Source organism: Triticum urartu, chromosome 2A (assembly GCF_056163025.1).
Source record: "Triticum urartu cultivar PI428250 chromosome 2A, HENAU_Tu73, whole genome shotgun sequence".
Taxonomy (NCBI): Eukaryota; Viridiplantae; Streptophyta; class Magnoliopsida; order Poales; family Poaceae; genus Triticum; species Triticum urartu.
This window is the reverse complement of record NC_141874.1, coordinates 760,362,123-760,380,945: the sequence shown is the minus strand read 5'-3', so window position 1 is coordinate 760,380,945 and position 18,823 is coordinate 760,362,123. Positions and strand designations below refer to the sequence as shown.

General features: G+C 43.2%; 1 protein-coding gene and 2 long non-coding RNA genes across 6 annotated transcripts; 1 reads left to right on the top strand and 2 right to left on the bottom strand.

Annotated features, from left to right (window-relative positions):
• Positions 1 to 5,096: 5,096 nt before the first annotated feature.
• LOC147987962 (tau-cadinol synthase-like) lies at positions 5,097 to 18,643 on the top strand. The gene is made up of 8 exons (XM_087542561.1): positions 5,097 to 5,211; positions 5,902 to 6,095; positions 16,092 to 16,350; positions 16,493 to 16,865; positions 17,016 to 17,234; positions 17,347 to 17,479; positions 18,012 to 18,260; positions 18,356 to 18,643. Exons 1-8 carry the CDS (start codon positions 5,097 to 5,099, stop codon positions 18,641 to 18,643), a joined length of 1,830 nt encoding a protein of 609 aa, XP_087398687.1.
• LOC147987964 (uncharacterized) lies at positions 9,254 to 11,297 on the bottom strand. Its single transcript, XR_015617758.1, has 4 exons — positions 11,080 to 11,297; positions 10,175 to 10,267; positions 9,590 to 9,720; positions 9,254 to 9,484 (listed from the first exon to the last, which is right to left on the bottom strand). It is a non-coding gene; the product is annotated as an uncharacterized LOC147987964 (long non-coding RNA).
• LOC147987963 (uncharacterized) lies at positions 11,651 to 15,242 on the bottom strand. 4 transcript variants are annotated; one of them, XR_015617754.1, is made up of 7 exons: positions 14,480 to 15,242; positions 14,101 to 14,301; positions 13,150 to 13,229; positions 12,830 to 13,023; positions 12,678 to 12,734; positions 11,843 to 11,928; positions 11,651 to 11,754 (listed from the first exon to the last, which is right to left on the bottom strand). It is a non-coding gene; the product is annotated as an uncharacterized LOC147987963 (long non-coding RNA). The 4 variants fall into 4 exon arrangements; XR_015617752.1 differs by lacking the exon at positions 12,678 to 12,734; XR_015617753.1 differs by lacking the exon at positions 12,678 to 12,734 and having other exon boundaries at positions 14,101 to 14,169.
• Positions 18,644 to 18,823: the final 180 nt, after the last annotated feature.

Here is an 18,823-nt window from a genome sequence, read left to right as displayed (position 1 = left end):
ATCGTTTAAAATTTTGTTTGTGTTTTCAAAAAATTGTTCAGAATGTTAATTTTTGTTCTCATTTTTAAAAATTTGGTTTAGAATTTCAAAATTTGTTCTAATTTTTCAAAGTTTGTTTGTGTTTTCCAAAAATAAAGTTCTCATTTTCTAAAATTGTTCATAGATCAAAAGCTGTTCATAGATATAAAAGTTCTTTGTGAATTATAAAATGTTTGCGGATTTCAAAATATGTTCGTGATTTCTAATTTTGTTTCCTACGTGTTGTTTGTATCGTTGTTCCTCGGGTTTCTATGTACATGTGAGACATTTTTTGAGACATCATTTTTAAAATACACAATAACATTTTAAAAAATATTTTTATGTCTACTTTTTTCTTCTATATCAAGACCAATTTTATACATGTTTAACATTTTCATAATACATGATTACATTTTTAATGAAAATGAATAAATTTTTTAATACATGCTTGATGTCTATTTTTTTCAAAAACATTGTATATTTTTTCATGTACATCTAAAAAATTATTTTATGTAGGTATAACATTTTCCAAATGCACGATTCAATTTTTTTAATGACACATACATTTTTTTGAAACGTATGAATATTTTTAAAATGTCACGAGATTTGTTTTGTATGCTATCAACATTTTCATATACATTGCAAACATTTATTTTATATATGTCTAACTTTTTATAATATCACACAATATTTTTGAAACACGTGATATTTTTAAAATGTCAAAACAATTATATACTATCAACAGTTTTTATTTTGAATTAAGTTAATTTTTCACATTGTGTTAAGATATTAAAAATTCAATTTTTAAATTTTGTTTGTAAAAAAACGGAAAGACAAACTTACCGGTAACCGACCTGGACCGGCCCATTCGCGAAGCCCTGACGCGAGCGGTCGCTGCAGCTCGCGTCAGGCGATGTATGACCCTTCCCTCAAAAAAAAGGGCACTGCCCAGCGCCGGCGCGCCAGCCCAGTTTTTTGGCCGGTCACATCTGATGCATTAGATTCGGTTGTTACCCACCGTTAGATCAAGCCTTTTGCTTTTTTTTTCTTAAACAAAACGGCATCCGATCCAAAATAGCATCGATGACGCTCGAGGCCGGACCTTGAAGCTCCCGCCGGCCCCGACGCCGGCTGCCGTCCCCTTGAAGCATCAGCAACTCGCCGTTGGGTGCCGTCCCCGCCGCCGGACGGCATCCTCGCAGGACCCGTGCTCGTCGGTTCCAGCAGGACCTCGTCCGAACACCCTGCCGTCGTTCTGTGGAAGCACCGTCGTTGTAGAACGCTCGACCCTTACGTCGTTGCAGCAAATTAGCCGCCACCGCCGGCCGTAGGTCCTGGTGTTGCCGCTCACACCATTGTCACCATGCCGACGCCCAGTAGAAGCTTTTTTCCTTACCGATTGAATCTTTTTCCTTGCCGGTTGAAGTTTTTCATGGTTCAAAGTTTTTCTTCCACACTCATTTGAAGCTTTTCCATGCTTGAAGCTTACTCCTTTGCCTGTTGAAACTTTTTTCATGGTTCAAAGTTTTTCTTCCACACCAATTTGAAGCTTTTCCATGCTTGAAGCTTACTCCTTTGCCGGTTGAAGCTTTTTCGCATACCGGTTGAAGCTTTTTCGCATACCGTTTGAAGCTTTTTTGCATCTGCCGTCGCCGGCCACAAGTACGCCGTCGTTGGTTGCAGCACATCATTCTGACAGTAGTAGCCTTTTTTTTGTTGCCGGACGCAGCTTTTCGCGGCGTGGGTTGCAACTTTCCTCATCTCCCGGTTGCAGCTGTTTGTTGTCGTGGGCCACCAAACTACACCGCCGAAGATTGTAGCAAATAGCGACGCCGGTTGTAGCAAAAAAATGATATAGTTGTAGCAAAAACCAGCTGTGTTTCCAACTCACTTATTGGTTGCAGCAAAAAACAACTATGGTTCCAGCTCTGAATTTGGCCGGTTGAAGCAAAACAAAATGCTAGTTCCAGCATCGTTATCCGCTCGCTGGCATCACAACCTTCGCCGTGGTCATCCATGGAGACTCGTCGGCACGGCTTGGCACGGCGCCCCCGGCGCGGTCCCTGCACCTCCATCGCGGCGCCCCGGCATGGTCCAAGCACCTCTGTTGCAGGAGAGTTTGTGCATCGCGGTGCGGAGATTGAAAAAAAAATCACGCGGTGGAGCCATCTACAGGAGCGCTTCTGGAGATAGGAGCCGATGCACTGCAGCAAACGAGTGAGCCACGTTTGTTTCGGGAGGAGATAAGATAGGAGCGGTGATGGGCCAAAAAAAGTCACGCGTGGGTGGTTGACCCTCGGCGAATAAGATGCAGCGTTCGATCGTGTTTAATCAGAAGGCGCTCGTGCGTCCGGCGGAGCGTTCGGTCGGCGCGCCGAACGCAAACATTTACCAAAAGAAAAGGCGATGTATGACCCACACCAAACAGCGAGCGAGCAAGCAAACACTCTGTTCTTCCTCCTGGCCTACATCCGCTGGCTGTCCACGAGCACGAAAATACAGAATCTTTCTATTTTTTTGGGCTTGGTGTCCATGTGAGTGCCAGGATGGTCGGCCTAGCCGCCTAGGAATCATCCTAGGATTCTGAACTACCGTCCGGCAGAATCTTTTTTTTTTGCCGGGGTTAAAAGCAGCCACACATGCATATGATTGACTTTGCGACGGCCGCTGGATTGTTTGATTGGACGGTACATATCGTCCGTGGAGCAGTTTCGGTTTGGAAAGGGATAGTCAACCTAGCCGCTTAGAGCAACTCCAATGCGCCGATTCAAATGGACCGCACTTTTGTTCGCTTTTTGTTCCTTTGGGTCGGCCGTTCGTTTGGCGTCCGTCCTATTTGAGATTTGAGTCGGCAGTCCGCCCAATGCGCCGACTCATTTCATATCCGCACGTAAATTTTGAAAAAGACCCGTGGCCATAGATCATGTCAGTGGCCATGTCGTCGCTCGAAGCTCATGCCGGCACCATGCCAGCGCCGACATACAATGCCAGCTTAAAAAAACACCACATAGTTCATACTGGCACACATGCCAGCACACAAAAGGGGTGTGACTTGAGTTCGATCATGCCATCGCGGCCCGTGGTCATATGCCAGCACACATGCCGGCACACAAAAAAAGGATGGCGCTCGCCGCCATAGGTCACTCGTCGTCGAACTTGAGTATGTCGGCCTGCATCTTCTCGAACCACGGCCTTTTTCTTGGCGACACGGTGTTGAGATCCACCTTCATGATCTCCACCCCGGTCATCATGCTCGCGAGAGCCACTTCTTTCGCCTTGGTCTTGGCGCTGGCGCCTCGATCTCTAGCATCTTGGCTTGCTTCTCCGCCTCCATCTCAAGCATCTTGACTTGCTTCTCCGCATCCATCTCAAGTCTCCTCCTTTGGATCTCCATGAAGGCGTTCATTTGTTCTTCTTTGTATCGCCGATGCTCCTCCTCTCTTGAGTCCTTCTTGCTCATCATGCTCTCCAGCTTGCGATCAAGGCGTTCGACGCTGCATCCCGCTTGTCCTCCTTCTTGGAGTTGGTCTTCCCCCGCGATCGTGCCTTCTCGCCGTCCCCAACCTCCTCCACGGCTTGCTTCCCCCCCCCCCCCACGCGACTTGATGGCGGCATATTGCGCCTTGAACTTCCCCTCGTCTTTGATGACCCTCCAACAATGGGAGAGGTAGAAGCACTTGCCATTGTGTTGGACCTTGAATGCCTCCAAAGCTTGGAATGCCTACAAATGTATTTCATGCAAGTATATTGGCAAATGGATATGGAAATGGACACGCAAGCATAAGCGGAATGACACAAAAGAGAGCCGCTTGCTAGCATACCATGTCTTGCATGCCGATGCCTCTCACGGGGCGTGTCTTGATGCTCTCAAGAGTGGCACAAAACTAGTTGCATTCTTGTTGGATCACCCTTCATCGCCTCGAAATGGACACCCACCCGCGCGTGCTTTGGATTTGGAACGGCCGAAACTTCTTGCGCTCATGGAACTCGCGGTGGACACGAATCCAAAAGGTTGATACCTTTTGTTCGGCAACCGTCTTGGGGTCTTGCCCAATGTCCCTCCAACACTCACAAAGGAGCTTGTCCTCGGCCGCCTTGTATGTCTTGGTCCGCTTGCTCTTGCGCTTCCGCTTCGCCCCGACGGCTTGGTTGGCGAGCTCGTCCTCGAACAAAGGATCCCCTTGGATGTCCAAGTCTTCCTCTTTCTCTTGTCCGTAGTCATCCAGAAACTCGTGGTCGAGGGGGAAGCCGTCCAGGTCGAAGCCGACCTGATCGTGCATGAAGGCGACCTAATCTTGATCAAAGGTGGACGGCGTGAACGGCCCTCGGCTGTCCTGCCTTTTTGTCTCGTCGAGATCGTAGCCGGCCCCGGTGGCACCGCCAGCGGCCGGCACACCACCCTCGAAGATGATGTTCTACATGTAGTTGTCGTCGCCGTCCTCCGGCATTACGTCGAACAGGTTGCGTGCGCCGGCAGCATGTCCGCTGGCATATGCCGCGAGCGTTTCCTCGCCCCTCTGGATGAAGAGCCACTGGCCACCGGTGTGGCGTTGAGATCGATGGGCGCGGACGCGGGCGTGGACGGCGCTACCAAGCTCACCTCGGGAGAGCATTCACCAGAGAGTCAGGAGGCCTGCGGGTAGATGTAGAAGCCGGCCATCGGCTGCGTCGCCGACGCGCGGGGCGAGTCGAGCAGCACCATTCGAGGGAACACAGATGAGCCGGTGCTGGCCGCGGCCACGACGGCGTTGACGAGGTTGTGCTGGCCATGGTTTAACCCTAGCAGAATTAGCGACTCCCTCGTTGTCGCCGCGACGCGGGCATTGGTGGCCTCCTGCTGCGCGGCGGCGGTGATGGCAGCCACCGTGATGGCTTCGTCCCTTGCGTCCGTCGCGTGCCTCCGGCTCTTTCTCTTTGCCGACTCCCTTGCCCGCTCTTCGGCCGTCAGTTTCTTCTTCGTATTGGGCGCGACGGCGGTCTTGCGGGGGGCGCGAGGCTTGCCTTTGCTGGAGGGGGCAGACGTGATGCCGGACAAGGCGAGGGAGGCGAGGCCGGTGGCGGCGTCAAGGTCGGCGTCCATGACGAGCGGCGGGAGCGTGTGCGGGAGGGAGGGTTTTGGGGGATATGGAGGGAAATGGCGGGCCAAGGGGGAGGAGAAGGCGCTCGTGCGCGTGCCTGCGCGGACGCAAATCTGTTTGAGTCGGCGCGTTGGACCGATTTTTCTGTCCGCGCAGACAAAATCGGTCGCCGCATTGGAGTTGCTCTTAGGAATCTTTCTAGGCTACTGCTACGAAAATTACAAAATTTGCCGCAAAAAGAAAAGGGTTTGATACTGACGTATACATCGTAGTACAAAAGATGCATTGTACTCTATTTTGGTCGAGGCCAAAAGATGCCCTGTTGCCCCCGTCCAAAGCAAACGCCAAGCCCGGCCGTTGAGAAGTCTCCCCTCCCGCTTGCGATGGACCAACGACAAATTTCCGCTCGATTTAGAAATTCGAACCAACCCCAAATCTAGCGCACCTCGCCGGCGAACCCGGGGCGTCATGGTGGGTTTCTCCGTTTTATATAGATGGACACGCTACCCCACTCCATGCACCCACACCGTCCCCTCCTCCTCCCACCGCCTTCGCAGCTCCGCGTTCGGACCAGCGACCGTCTCCTGTACGCGGTACGCCCCCATGGTCGCACGAAACCACCGATCTTTCGCTGCGTTGATTGAGTTGGGGGCGATGATGTACAAGTTATAGATCCTTCTGCGGTATTTCTTAGTAGTAGCCCAACACCACTGAGCTTCTCTTGCCTTGAGAAAATTTCACCAGACGGCCGGCAAGACAATGCCTTTTCATGTCTCTCCCAATCTGCATCTCCATGTCCCCAAAGCCTATCGTAGCTCCTCGCCATCCACTCGTCTCCTCCGAGCCTCGAGCTATGTACCATCCCGTAATGTTAACGAAGGAGCAGCCAGCAGCGGCAGGGCCTCCTGCGTTTCAGCTGCTTCTGGGAAGCTATCGGGCCATCAAACCTCCTCGCTATGGGGCGACTATTTCCTCGACTACCAGCCAAAACCACTGCAGGTACATAAGTAGTATGCGTTCTTTTAAGTGTTTCTACCATCCTAAATACTCCTATTGAATTGTGAGCACTTACTCAGAGGGGGTGTGGACATTTAACATTAGGTATCAACTACAGCATAGCGACACGAATTTTTGGACATGCCATTTTAATTTTTGAAAATATAAAATAATCAATCAATTCTGGAATTTTTTTGTGGGGAACATAGTCGAGTGTTCTACTCATGTATGAAGTTCCGCGAAAACTGACTTTCATGTTCTTCACGGTGAAAAAACAAAACTGCAACTTCAGAAAACTTGAATAGCAACTTTTACATAGAACCGTTTTTTCCCCTCAAAGACGACTATGGAAGTCATTTCTTCGCAAAGCATTACACGTTAGTATGACACTATACCATGTTCGTTACAAAAAGTTTCAAAACTGTTTGACTTTTTTTATTTTCAAATATTTATTTCAATGTGGGTGCACCTGCATCCAAGTTCCATTGGTGTTTTCGTGTTCCCTAATTGATAATCTTATAATTCATATATTACATCTTACTAGTAGAGTGCCCGTGCGTTGCCACGGGCTCTTGAAATAGTTTGCAAGAGTTACATGTTAAATTTCACACGTACAAACAATATAACACAAACACAATTATTGAATAATTGAAGTCCATTTTTGCAATGTAAAATGATAACAAAAAGAAAGATTAACGACATGTCCATGTAACAAACTGAGCGATGTTCGACCTTAACACCTATTACAAAACTATCAATATCTAGATGATGTGCTTAAAACATTCTTTCATAATATCAGGAAAGTTGCCTTTAGCTTTATTTCCACGATGTTTTAGCAAGTATAATAAAAATTGTTTCCTCAACTCATATCCATCCTACACAAACAATATATGTAGTTAGTATGAAAATTTCACGCTGAAGGTATTAAAACATGTAACAAACAATACTCACCCCGCAAACCGGCTTACCAATTCTTTACCGTTCCACCAGAGCATAAAATGAAAAACAAAATAGCCAGACACATTCCTGCTGTTTTTAAAATTAATAATATAAAGAATATAGTGATAACAAAAATAAATGTTTTTGTTATGAATTCATTACCCGTCTATACTCGTTGAAATACCAACCGAAAATAAATTTTGCCATTTAGATATATCAGAATTCCAACCAGGCGGCTTTATTTCGAGTGCTTCTTTGAAATCCCTTGCAAAACCTTTAAATTTCAGTGCATGCCTCAAATTTTTATCCTCTAACGATTGTGATGTTTGAATAGGGCCCATAATATATAGACGACGTGCCTCTTTGTTGATGATGTCTAAGATGTATCGGCCGATGGATGCATAGGGAAGATAAATCTACAAGTGGATCTATTAGAAACAACAAATAAACCATGACAACAATAGACAAAATACTTTACTTATCATGTTGCATGATGAGATGTCGTTGCCTATCCTAGGCCAGCTATCAAATAATGTTGCCAACGTCTGGATAGTTTTCTTCTCGCAAAACTTCTTACCTCGTGTTGACTCTAGCATCATGGACTAAGTAAAAAAAGAAATATTGTTTCAACATGTTGATACTAATGCCACATAGAATGAAAAGTTACGATAACTTACACAAAATCTTAGATCCATGTAGTGTATAGGAGGGTATGTGAACAATACTCCCTCGTCACATGCCAATTTTCCAGAAAAAATGTGTTTGAAATTATATAGTAAGAATATGAAGAGAAATGTTACTCAGTTATGCACTCAACCAAACCAAATTCAAGAATATTAACACCATGCAGAATGTCGAAAGCTTCTGTTGACCACTGACCACCAACATGTTTTCAGAAAAATTGTGCCTCAAACAGTATATGAAAATACAATGGTAGTTTTTCGACCTGCTATGTGCATTACACACAAGTTCATATCATTTTACTAAGTTGACAATGTTCAGCTAGTTCAGGCAGAGAACAAGTTTTCCTTTCTTAGTTCACCCGTTTGCTCATAAAAAGGAAGCTTGGAATATTTGATGTGCAGATTAACCCGAGACAATATAAGCTTCAGTATAACCCACATAACTTGGTATGGACTGAAAGAACAAAGCTCCTTTAAACCATGGACGTTTATTTTCATTATAAGCAGTGATCAACATGTACTTACTAATAATTACTCCCTCCATTCCTTTATATAAGGTGTATTTGTTTTTTGATAAAATTCCACAATGTAAGGTGCATTTCTTCTAAATTCTCATAATTCCCTTTGTATCCCTCCAGAAAGAGGAAAGTATCTCTCTCCCGATTTCCTGTATCTCTCCTTGTATCAAAATAAGGAAACTATCTCTTTCTTGATTGCATGTATCTCTTACTTTCCTGGACTCACTGATTTACTTGCCACTAACTAACAAATTTGTCAAGGGCAATTTTGTCCTAACACCTCTATAATTATGCGCCTTGGTCACCGTGCCAAAAATAATACACCTTACATAAAGGAACGGAGGGAGTATTATTCAAAACTTGATGTACTACTAACAATTACAAAAATTCCGCAAAGAACTTGAGAGGTAAGCACGGAGTTAATCAATAGTTACTACCAATAATTTTTAAATATAGAGATTCATGAGGGACAAAATAGGTATAGAACAATAAATGCACAATTGGCATTGTGGGATCAAAAGAATCTTCTATACAATATAATGCACCATCAGCTCGTCGCTAACTGCTTGCAAGAGTATTCTTTAACATCGAGCATAAAACAGTACAATCAAAGTACCATTGCTCTCTTTCCGACGGTAGATATTCACCTAAACAACATGTTTGATAATCTAGTAACATGCAACTTTGTCACAACAGTGCCCACTATCCACCCCAGTTAAACTAAAGCAAAAGGCTTCTCTAAAGACATAGACAGAACGTTGATCATATCTAGCAACAACATAACCATCCCCTATCAGCCAATGCCCTCCATCCCTCCCTCTCTCTCTCTCTCACACGCGCGCGCGCGCGAGCACACACACACACACAACAAACCTAGCACAACAACAACAGATAGCACGACGCGGCCACATCCCATCATCTCATCTCCCTGAGAAGGTGATACTGCTGCATCGCCATGGAGATGGTAGAAAGGTTTGACTGCACAATACACAAACACCACCAAATTGTGGGGCCATTCGTGATCTACGCTTTCCTGGTTCCCACGGCGTCAAGGTTAATTTCTTTTGTGGGTCAAGATTTTCAAGAGAAGATAACCTCACCTCCGAGCCACCATGTCCATCACACACGCTGAGCATCTCTCCTCCCGTGACTTGGCCTTTTACTATTGTAGTAACAACCATGTCATCCCAGTACTTGTTCTTCATGTTATTCTATCGATGGAATAATTTGAGTTTTTCGACCGAACGCTTGTCTGCATTTGAGGACAAATAAATTAGCTGAGACAACCAAGTAAATAAGTTAAAATTAATTGGATCATAAAATATAAATTGAGCACTGAGGCAAGTAATATCATTACCAATCTTGTATCTTCTTCCGATGTCCAAGCCATACGGTGTGTGATCCTACCGGGCTCCGAATCCGCTTCAAGACGGACGACAAGCCATGACCATCTAGACTCATTTAATCCTTTTGAAATAAGGAGCCTATCTGTTAAGGAACGCTAGGTTCAGACATGACTAATAGACTATTCCAAGAAACAATGGTACAGGCAAAAAAAAAACAACAACTGCATGTTAGGATTAGATGGGAACCCGAGAAGCTACTAAACCTACATATCTACAACTAAGCAGGAATATTCATATGATTATACTGCACACAATGATTTGTATCTCAGTAAACTCCTTGCAGTCCAAAAGGAATCTGCACTACTAAGACCTACAGAGTCAGTTACAGAAAGTTGCTTAACTACATTATTATCTCAGAATTTCATTACATACTACAGCAGTAGCAAGAAAGCATCTTGGTTCAGCTTATGCAAGTACTATAATGTGATCTTAAGAAAGAAAAGAGTAAATTGGTCAGCTTACACAACTACCAAAATTTCACCTTACACAATTTTGTTATAGTTTCACACAAAAAAATTATGGCATAAGTGCACAACCTTTAGGAGCTGAAAAATACTGGATAACATCTCAATGAAAACATGTTGTAACACAACTGCACAAAAAGTATTATGCCAAGAGCACCAGCCCACCTGCAAAAATTGATGTAGGCCAGCTTTAACATTTTAAGCAACAGACACAAAATAAATTAACCTTGAAGTCTTGAATTGACCATTGGGCATGAATTTAGCTTCACTGTCATAGTTCATATGTATGTTTTACTAAAGCAATGATCAAAACATCATTGCTGTATCCAAAAAAACAGAACACGACTTTGACGCTCTTATATAATACAATGAAAAAGTTTACGAAATATAAGAGAACACTTTCAGCTTCAGATGTGTCAAGTATCTTACTGTTACCTATCATTGTATGATGCTTTAGTTCCAAGAACTGACATGAATCAACTAAATGCCTTTCTTGGAAATAAGAAGAATATTGTTCCTTATTTTTGCCATTGATTCCTCTGCTATTCTTGTTGATATATAACCAGAACACACATAGTGATAAGCTCTTTTGCAGGGACATGAAAAGATACATTAGATCTGGATGGATGAATGAATAGTGTATGCATATACTTTGTGACAATTTAAAAACAGTACATATATCACAAATGATACACCTTTTTTAGATCATGATACACTAATATTTTAAGCAACTGATTTTATGATGAAAGTAGTATTTTCTTACTTTGTGCTCAACCTTCCTAAACAGATATAGCATAGCCGGCCATATCCAACTATAGAGCAGACAACATAGCAGCCAAAATGTTTTATATTGCAATTAATTATAACACATCGGACAAGAGTAATCTTGCATGGGATGTATTACTACAAATTGATAAATCATATTTATAAGAAGAGCTTGCTAATAATATACGTCAAGAAAAAAGTACCAATCTTACCATGTATAATTTGGCACATATCATCAACTTATCTGACTAAAAGATAGCATGGTATTTCATCTCATGGGTATCTGTAAACTGGAAAAAATGTGAGCTGAAGCAATTACCATGATAGATTAGAGTTAAAAGGATGTGCACTAACTTCTCTTCTCAAGCTAGCTCCTAATCATGCTCAGACATAAGGCATATGAAAGAAGTGATACCTGATGATTCACCATATGTTGCTACATCTGTTTCATTCTTCTTGCAGTTTGCATGGTTGTTCCGCTGCTCACCACTGCCTCGCCTTACTGCTGCTACTCGCTAACGCCGCCCCGTAGTGCAGCTGCTGCTGGTCGCTGCCTCATCTTGCTACTGCCGCCCGCCGCCCTGTAGTGCAGCTGCTGCAGCTGGTGGCCGCCACAACTTAGTGCGTCTACCAACATCCAGATGCCCTCAGGCGCCACAGGTCACCACGCACCTCACCACAGATCCACAAGAGAGATTGAAATAGTTAGTAAATTATAGGACTAAAATATACATACTTATTTAACTTTGTGAATAAAGATAGTAAAACGGAGAAAAAATAGGAAACAAACTGATAAATTTCAATCTTTATTAGGCTTACCAATCAATGCTGCTCTTCAACTATGTCCCCTAAGAAACTGGTCCTCACCGCAGGTCACGTGCGAAGATCTGTAAAGCCGGAATCAAGTAGGCAACACATGTCATACATTATTTCCCCCATAGGGATTTGTGAAAGGGCAACAAAGATGGCGATAACCATGAGTGAGCTAGAGGAGGGACACCATGACACACTGGACGATGTAGATTCCGGTCATTGTGAGTTCCATCCAGTGGTGAGGTGTCCTGTTGGAGCGTATCATTGGTCAGGTGATGATTAGCAAGGAGTAGAGTAGTAGACCCATTCCAATAGTCTCGAGCTTAAGAGAGGCAAATAAGACTTCAATGCACATAGTTGATCGAGTGATGCTCAAGATTAACAATTTAGTAGAGACTCAAATAAATATAAATAAAATGCCGATGCATTCTTAAACTGGAAATATTGGACTTATAAAAGTTTCCGTTTGTAGTGCTATGGCAGAGATGTGGATGAAACTACAATGCTGTCATATGATCATGTACAATAATAAGAACTCAAGGTGAAAGAATATATTTGCACAGAAACAATCATGTGTTGTCACCAACTACAACATGCTCTATATACCCCATCACCAACTATGTATAACATGTGAAAATTTTCACAAGTGTCAGATTTGAACTAAGTTGCATCTATATTGTCTTGAAAAAAAAACTATAGCATGCTTCAGCATCAAGTTGTCACTGTTTCGTAATGCCAAATAAAAAGGATGCTGGCATTGCAGTACGACTGAAACACTAAAAACTAAGAGCCAGCAGCTCAATGAAACTGAGATCTACCTCTTGGCTAGTTAACAAGAGGGAGAACTAACAACATCAAGGTAACCATTCTTAAAAGTTATAATTAACCGCTGAATAACTGTAGTTTCCAGACTAAGAGTTCATAAGTTAGGGGCCACATTAAAATTAAGGCATCGCTAGTTGATAAGCAGAGCAGAACAATCAAGCATATCAACTACCACAGGTCCACGATCGGCTCAAAGTACTAATCATTTCCTCTACGTCAGTCCTGAAATCTGAAAATAAACATAAGCAGAATCTCATGAAGCAAGAACTACTTCTGGAATGCAGATATCATCACAAAAAGGAAAATCATGCTTGTCTATCTCACCCTAAGTGCCCAGATTTTTTGTCGCTGCTGCTGGCCACGGAAGAAAGTGGACGCACTAGGAGAGCTCTGGCAGAATATTTTCTCTGACATGCCCGTGCGTTGCAACAGGAGTAACAAATTCTTGAACTCTCCTAACAACTCATTTGTGTTGCCACTTCTCCCTTACATCACTGTCGTAGAGCGTAGCCACATTCCTATTCACAGCGAACTTCATCAGTTTGTTTTATTACAGTCTAGAAATCCTAAATTAAGTAAAAGATTGCATCATCCCAGCATGAATGTTTTTCAGTGAACAACTAATAGGGTACTACTTATGCTACCTGACATCCTAGATTATAGGACCATTGGGCGTTGAGGCATGTGATTGCAGTAAGGATCTCCTCGGTGACCTCATATATCCCTTGCATATAAAAGTTACCAGAAATAATTGTGTGTGTGTGCCCAATTCGATGTACAAAATGCTAAACATGTACTCCCTCCGTCCCAAAATAAGTGTCTCAACTTTGCACTAACTCTAGTACAAAGTTGTACTAAGCTTGAGACACTTATTTTGGGACGGAGGGAGTATATACTTGGCACGCAATAATTTCCTTTTGTATCATGTAAAACTACACTTACGTTTGTCCTAGCTGAAAATTTCTCATATTTTGAAAGGAAATACCATACGTACTTTGTTAGAAATGAAGATTAGTTACACAGTAACAGTTACATGAAAATTTTCATACGGTTTTTCTTTAAATATAAAAATCGCTAGTCTGGAGTACTTCATACATGCTTAATTATTTTGGTCGGAAAGATTTCTTAATTCTGATTAAGAAACGATTATACATTCAACAATAATAGAAGAATCTAGGAAGATGGTAAATACTAAACTGTCCAACATATAATAATATATTCTGAACCTAGGCTTATGCCTTCGCCTAATGCAGAGGGCAGAAGGATTAGCTATACAATGAAGATAATCCGATATTTAGCATGTGTTGTGAAGAAACAACAGACATCACACTATGTGTACCATCTTCGTGAGAAACATCATCTGATTTCACTATTGCCTATTGTCTAAGGTTTGACTCTGATGCATTAAACATAGACCTAACGCAAGGATTTTGTGGTGCCGCTTGAAGATGCAGTCCTGATCACCTTCCCTTCTTTTTGCTCATAATCCCGTTGAGAATATTATTCTTGATATAGAAACATAAATAATTGTTTTCTTGGATAATGGATTTAATGAACTGTAAAACAATGCAGGGAATTTAAGGGTAAGAGATTACTTGTCTGCATAGTGGGTGCAGGAGTTTGGTTCATCCCGTCCGCAGCCTCACTGAAAATTATTGCCCTCCCTGCAAATTAGGACCAACGAATCTGCTTCAAATTACTTCTCTGAACTCTTCTTGTCATCTACATCCATATCACAGCGAGTCTCCTGATGCTCAGAAACGAAACAACAATGGAGGCGAGGCAATATATGTTTCCTGTCAAAGCAACCATCTAACATGTACCATGACTCCATATGAGTAGAGATATTGTTTCTACTCTCCTAGCCAGAATTATTTAAAGAAAGATCAAAGCTGTAGCAAAATCCTCAATAGGCTAATAGCAATTATAGCACACTCGTCCAAAAAATAGATAAAAATAGTTTTGTCTGCTTACGGGAACAGGCTGATCGTTGTCTCAGCTAATAAGCTCCACATCCATCCATACAAACGAACTGCTGCTTTTAATAAACATATCGATCTCCAAACGAAGAGGAACCATTGTACAGGCGGCCGCACAGGAAGAAGACGATGATGAGGGCGACCTCAATATCCCACGGCAGGGCGGCAGGGCCGGCTCAAACACCTTACGACTTGAGAACGCACTTGCCGGCTCCCTCGATCTGCTGGCTTCTGTATCTCCCGACTGACCCCTTCCCCCACCACCGATGGCCACAGACCAGCGAGCGTAGAACTCGACGAGCGCGCTGCAGCCCCGGCCGATGTTCCTTCTTGAAGTTGGACTCCTGGCGCGCGGCCGTACGGCGCCGAGGCAGCCAGCGGGGAGATCGTGGTCGGTGCTACGCTCGGTGGTGTTCTGCCGATCCTGTGCGTCGCGTCCAGAGGAAAGGCTGGGAGTGGGCACGGGTGGGCGACTTGGGTGCTGTTTTCATTGTCGCGGTCGTGGATCCCTCCAGACCGTGGTCTCCATCATGGATCTAGGAAGGAGCGCAGGTTGGTGCTGGACGGCTTCGGCATGTGCTGGGATTTGCTGATGGTGGTGATTGACGGGGGCCGCCGCAACGAGGCGATGGTAATGGCGCAAGGGCGAGGACACGGATGGGAACCCTAGCCGGGCAGGCGAAGGGATCGGCTGCGGCTCCTCAAGGGGATTGGCGGCGGCTCCTGAAGGGGATCGTATCGTAGCGACGAGATCGGCGGCGGCGAAGGGATCGGTGGCGGCGAAGGGATCGGTGGCGGGGAAAGGATCGGCCGCGGGGAACGGAGGTAGTGCAGGTGCGAGGGCGGCGGCGAAGGGATGGAGTGCGAGGGCGGCTGCCGTGGTTCTCGCTCGAGGGCACCCCGCAGGCCTCGCTCGTGGTTTTCCCGGTTCGCTGGGCGCGTTTCGGTGGGTGGGCGTGGGGGTGCGGGTAATTTGATGGGAAAAAACCGGTTAAAAATAAACCGGTTGAAAGTAGGAGGGACTATTCAACCAATTCGTCTATTAGGAGTAGAGATTAATATCGGCACATAAAAAAGGTAACCGTTGCAACAAGTCATTATGAGATATTGTTTTTAAATCTACGCTGGGAAGCTTTATTCTTTTTAGTTTTAGGAGAATTCTGGGGTCTTCTTAGAATTCATGATTTTAAAAACTTTGATGTACTTGACATTAATAAATAAAAAGTTTCATAAACCTTAGAATATCTGATACCCTTTTTTTAGTATTTGAGAAAGAGGTATGCACCTCTTTTTCTAAACCAAACCAGAAAATCCGTGGCTTTTTAAAACATGAGTATCAATTGCCCAGACATTGAAATACAATTACTAAGGTTTTGAAAAAAAAAACTATGCTGTTAAACTAGGGCTAGCCCCCTTGAGAACCAAGCGTAGTGTTGAAAACATGTGAATCGGATACAATTTGCAAGATAATACTTTTAGATATTTAGTTTTTTACTCCCAACCAGCGGACATCACCCAAGAAAATCATATCATATACTTTCAATTTATTTGGAGATAGCTTACTTTATTGCCATCTAATCCGTTCACGTGTGTTTGGATGTATGCAGAGATCGGAGGAATGGATGACTGTGAGAGCTGATAAGCTAAAGGAGGAGGTTTGTGTGTTGTTTAAGACTTGCAACAACACATTGGAAATGATCACCTTATTGGACACCGTCCAACGTCACGGAATAGACCACCACTTCAAAGAGCAGATTGATGTTGCATTAAGTGACATCCTCGAGAGTGAGTTATGTAGCTCTAGCCTCCACGAAGTTTCCCTCAGGTTTCGTTTGCTTAGGGAACATGGTCTTTGGGTATCTCCAGGTATGCCTTCTTTTGAATACATACAAGTCATTAACTAATTCCCACAAAACATATATAGAAGATGGTCCACAGTTTAGATTACTCCCTACAACTTATTATGGGTAGTTTTCATTAACATTACATCACTAACATTTGACCTCAGATGTTTTTAACACATTCAAGAATGAGGATGGGAGATTCAGGGAAGATATTTCTAGTGACCCAAGGGGACTTTTAAGTCTATACAATGCAGCTCACGTTCTCATCCACGGTGAGCCATCACTTCAAGAAGCCATTTCTTTTGCAAGGCACCACCTTGAATTGATGAGAGGCAGTCTCAAGCCCCCTTTAGCCGAGCATGTTAAGCGTTCCTTGGACGTACCATTCCCGAGGACCGTTAAGAGGGTGGAAACAATGTATTATATCTCGGAGTACAAACATGAGGAAGGAAATAGCCCAATTCCATTGGAACTCGCGAAGCTAGATTTTAACCTTCTACAACATGTCCACTTGGAGGAACTCAAATGTCTTACCAAGTATGTCTTTGTTATATCCACTATTCAATTAAGATGGACCTAATAACCATTCATGGCTTCATGTATTGTGTCGTAAACATTCTCCATCTAATCACAATTTAGTAGGACTAATATATTTAACTAAAGTATCAAAGTACTTAATATTTTCAGTTGGTCGGTTGATTTTTATGGATATGTGAAGATAAACTATGTTCGAGATCGTTTGGTGGAGAGTTACTTTGGGGCATGTGTGGTTTACCATGAAAAAGATTTCGCCCTATCAAGAATATTTTTTACAAAGGTAATGGCGCTAATGAACATAATAGATGACACATATGATGCCCACGCTCCCATAGAGGAAAGTCGACAGCTAAATGCGGCCATACAAAGGTTAGTAGTTTGGATTTACCTTCATATGTTAAAAACTGCTAGCATGCAATGCAAGGAACAACCGAATTAATTTTCTTTGGATTCTCTTCGTGCAATGTAACCTAACATGTAGATGGGATGAGAGTGCAACTTCTCTTCTACCTGACTACCTGAAAAGATACTATAATGAACTCTTGAGGATCTTTAAGGATGCTGGTGGTGAAGCATTCAGTGACACCTACCATGTTGCCTATGTCAGGAAAGCGGTAAACGATCATGTGTTTTATGTCTTTATATATTTTTGACTATGATGAAAAATGGACTCTTGGCCTCTACCTCGAAGAAGCATACAACCTAGTTTATTATCACGTTTTAGGAAGTCTGGAATAAAAAGCATGGCATTTAGTAACGGCGGAGGGTTCCAAAATGGTCTGAATAGACTGATAAATAAGTAGTGGTTTGTGACACCCAAAAGGATCATGATGCATAGATCCGTGCATTAAACTTCATCCTCATCATGCAAAGACCTCTAAGGCCACAATCTCCAATCCCCAATAGGCTAAATCGTGTCCCTGTGTAGTGATCGTCAAGATTGGGGCTGTGAGGTGCACAAGAATGTAACCTGCACGTGATTAGCACCATTTTGTATTTTATTAGCAAATGAAAAATGTGGTGTATTGTTTCACTTCTTCCGGCTTCAGCACCAACTAGAGACTGAGACAACCTTTCAAATTTTTGTATGTGATATGATTTTTCACATTTTTTGCTTTTGTGATTCATTTGTTGTCTTTTGTGCAGTTTCAAAAAATTTCTGCTTATCAACTCCAAGAAGCCGAATGGTTGCACCGGAATCACAAGCCAAGCTTTGACGATGTACTGAATCTATCAGCCATGTCCATAGGTATAGCGACCCTATGTGTAATTTTGATGGTTGGCATGGGTGATGAAGTAACCAAAGAAGCATTTGAGTGGGCAATTGGTTGCCCTAATATTGCTATAGCAGGCGGGAAGATAATGCGTATATATGATGACATTGCTGCATTTCAAGTATAGTCCTTTTGGACTTTGTCCCAATTATAACTTGTTACCACACAACTGATCAAGGCAAAGTATATAATTGATAATGTCATATAAACTTGTAGGGCGAGAAGGTGGATGTGGCAAGCACTTTGGAGTCTTACATGGTCGAGCATAGGGTCACAAGCGAGGTTGCAATTGCCAGAATCAATTCACTGGTTGAAGCTGAATGGAAAACAGTAAATGAAGCTTGCTTTGAAAATCGAGCACTGCTCCCGGTGGTGAAGCGGATTATAAATTTAATTAATACCGCAACCTTATATTATGCGGATCAGAAAGATGGATACACCTTCGGCTTGTATCTTCGGAAGACTATCGAGAGCCTCTTTGTCAACCCCATTCCCATGAAGTAGTAGGTTGTAATGACGGTGCGCCAATTTACGTATCCATAAAAGCACCACTTCAAATAAGTATTTGTACATCATGCAATTGTGTTTCTGATTACTGGATGGTATATGTTTGCATGTTGTCATGCTAGTTAACTATTGTGTTGAAAATCTATATTTTCACCATGGTTCTTTGTCGCCGCTGGG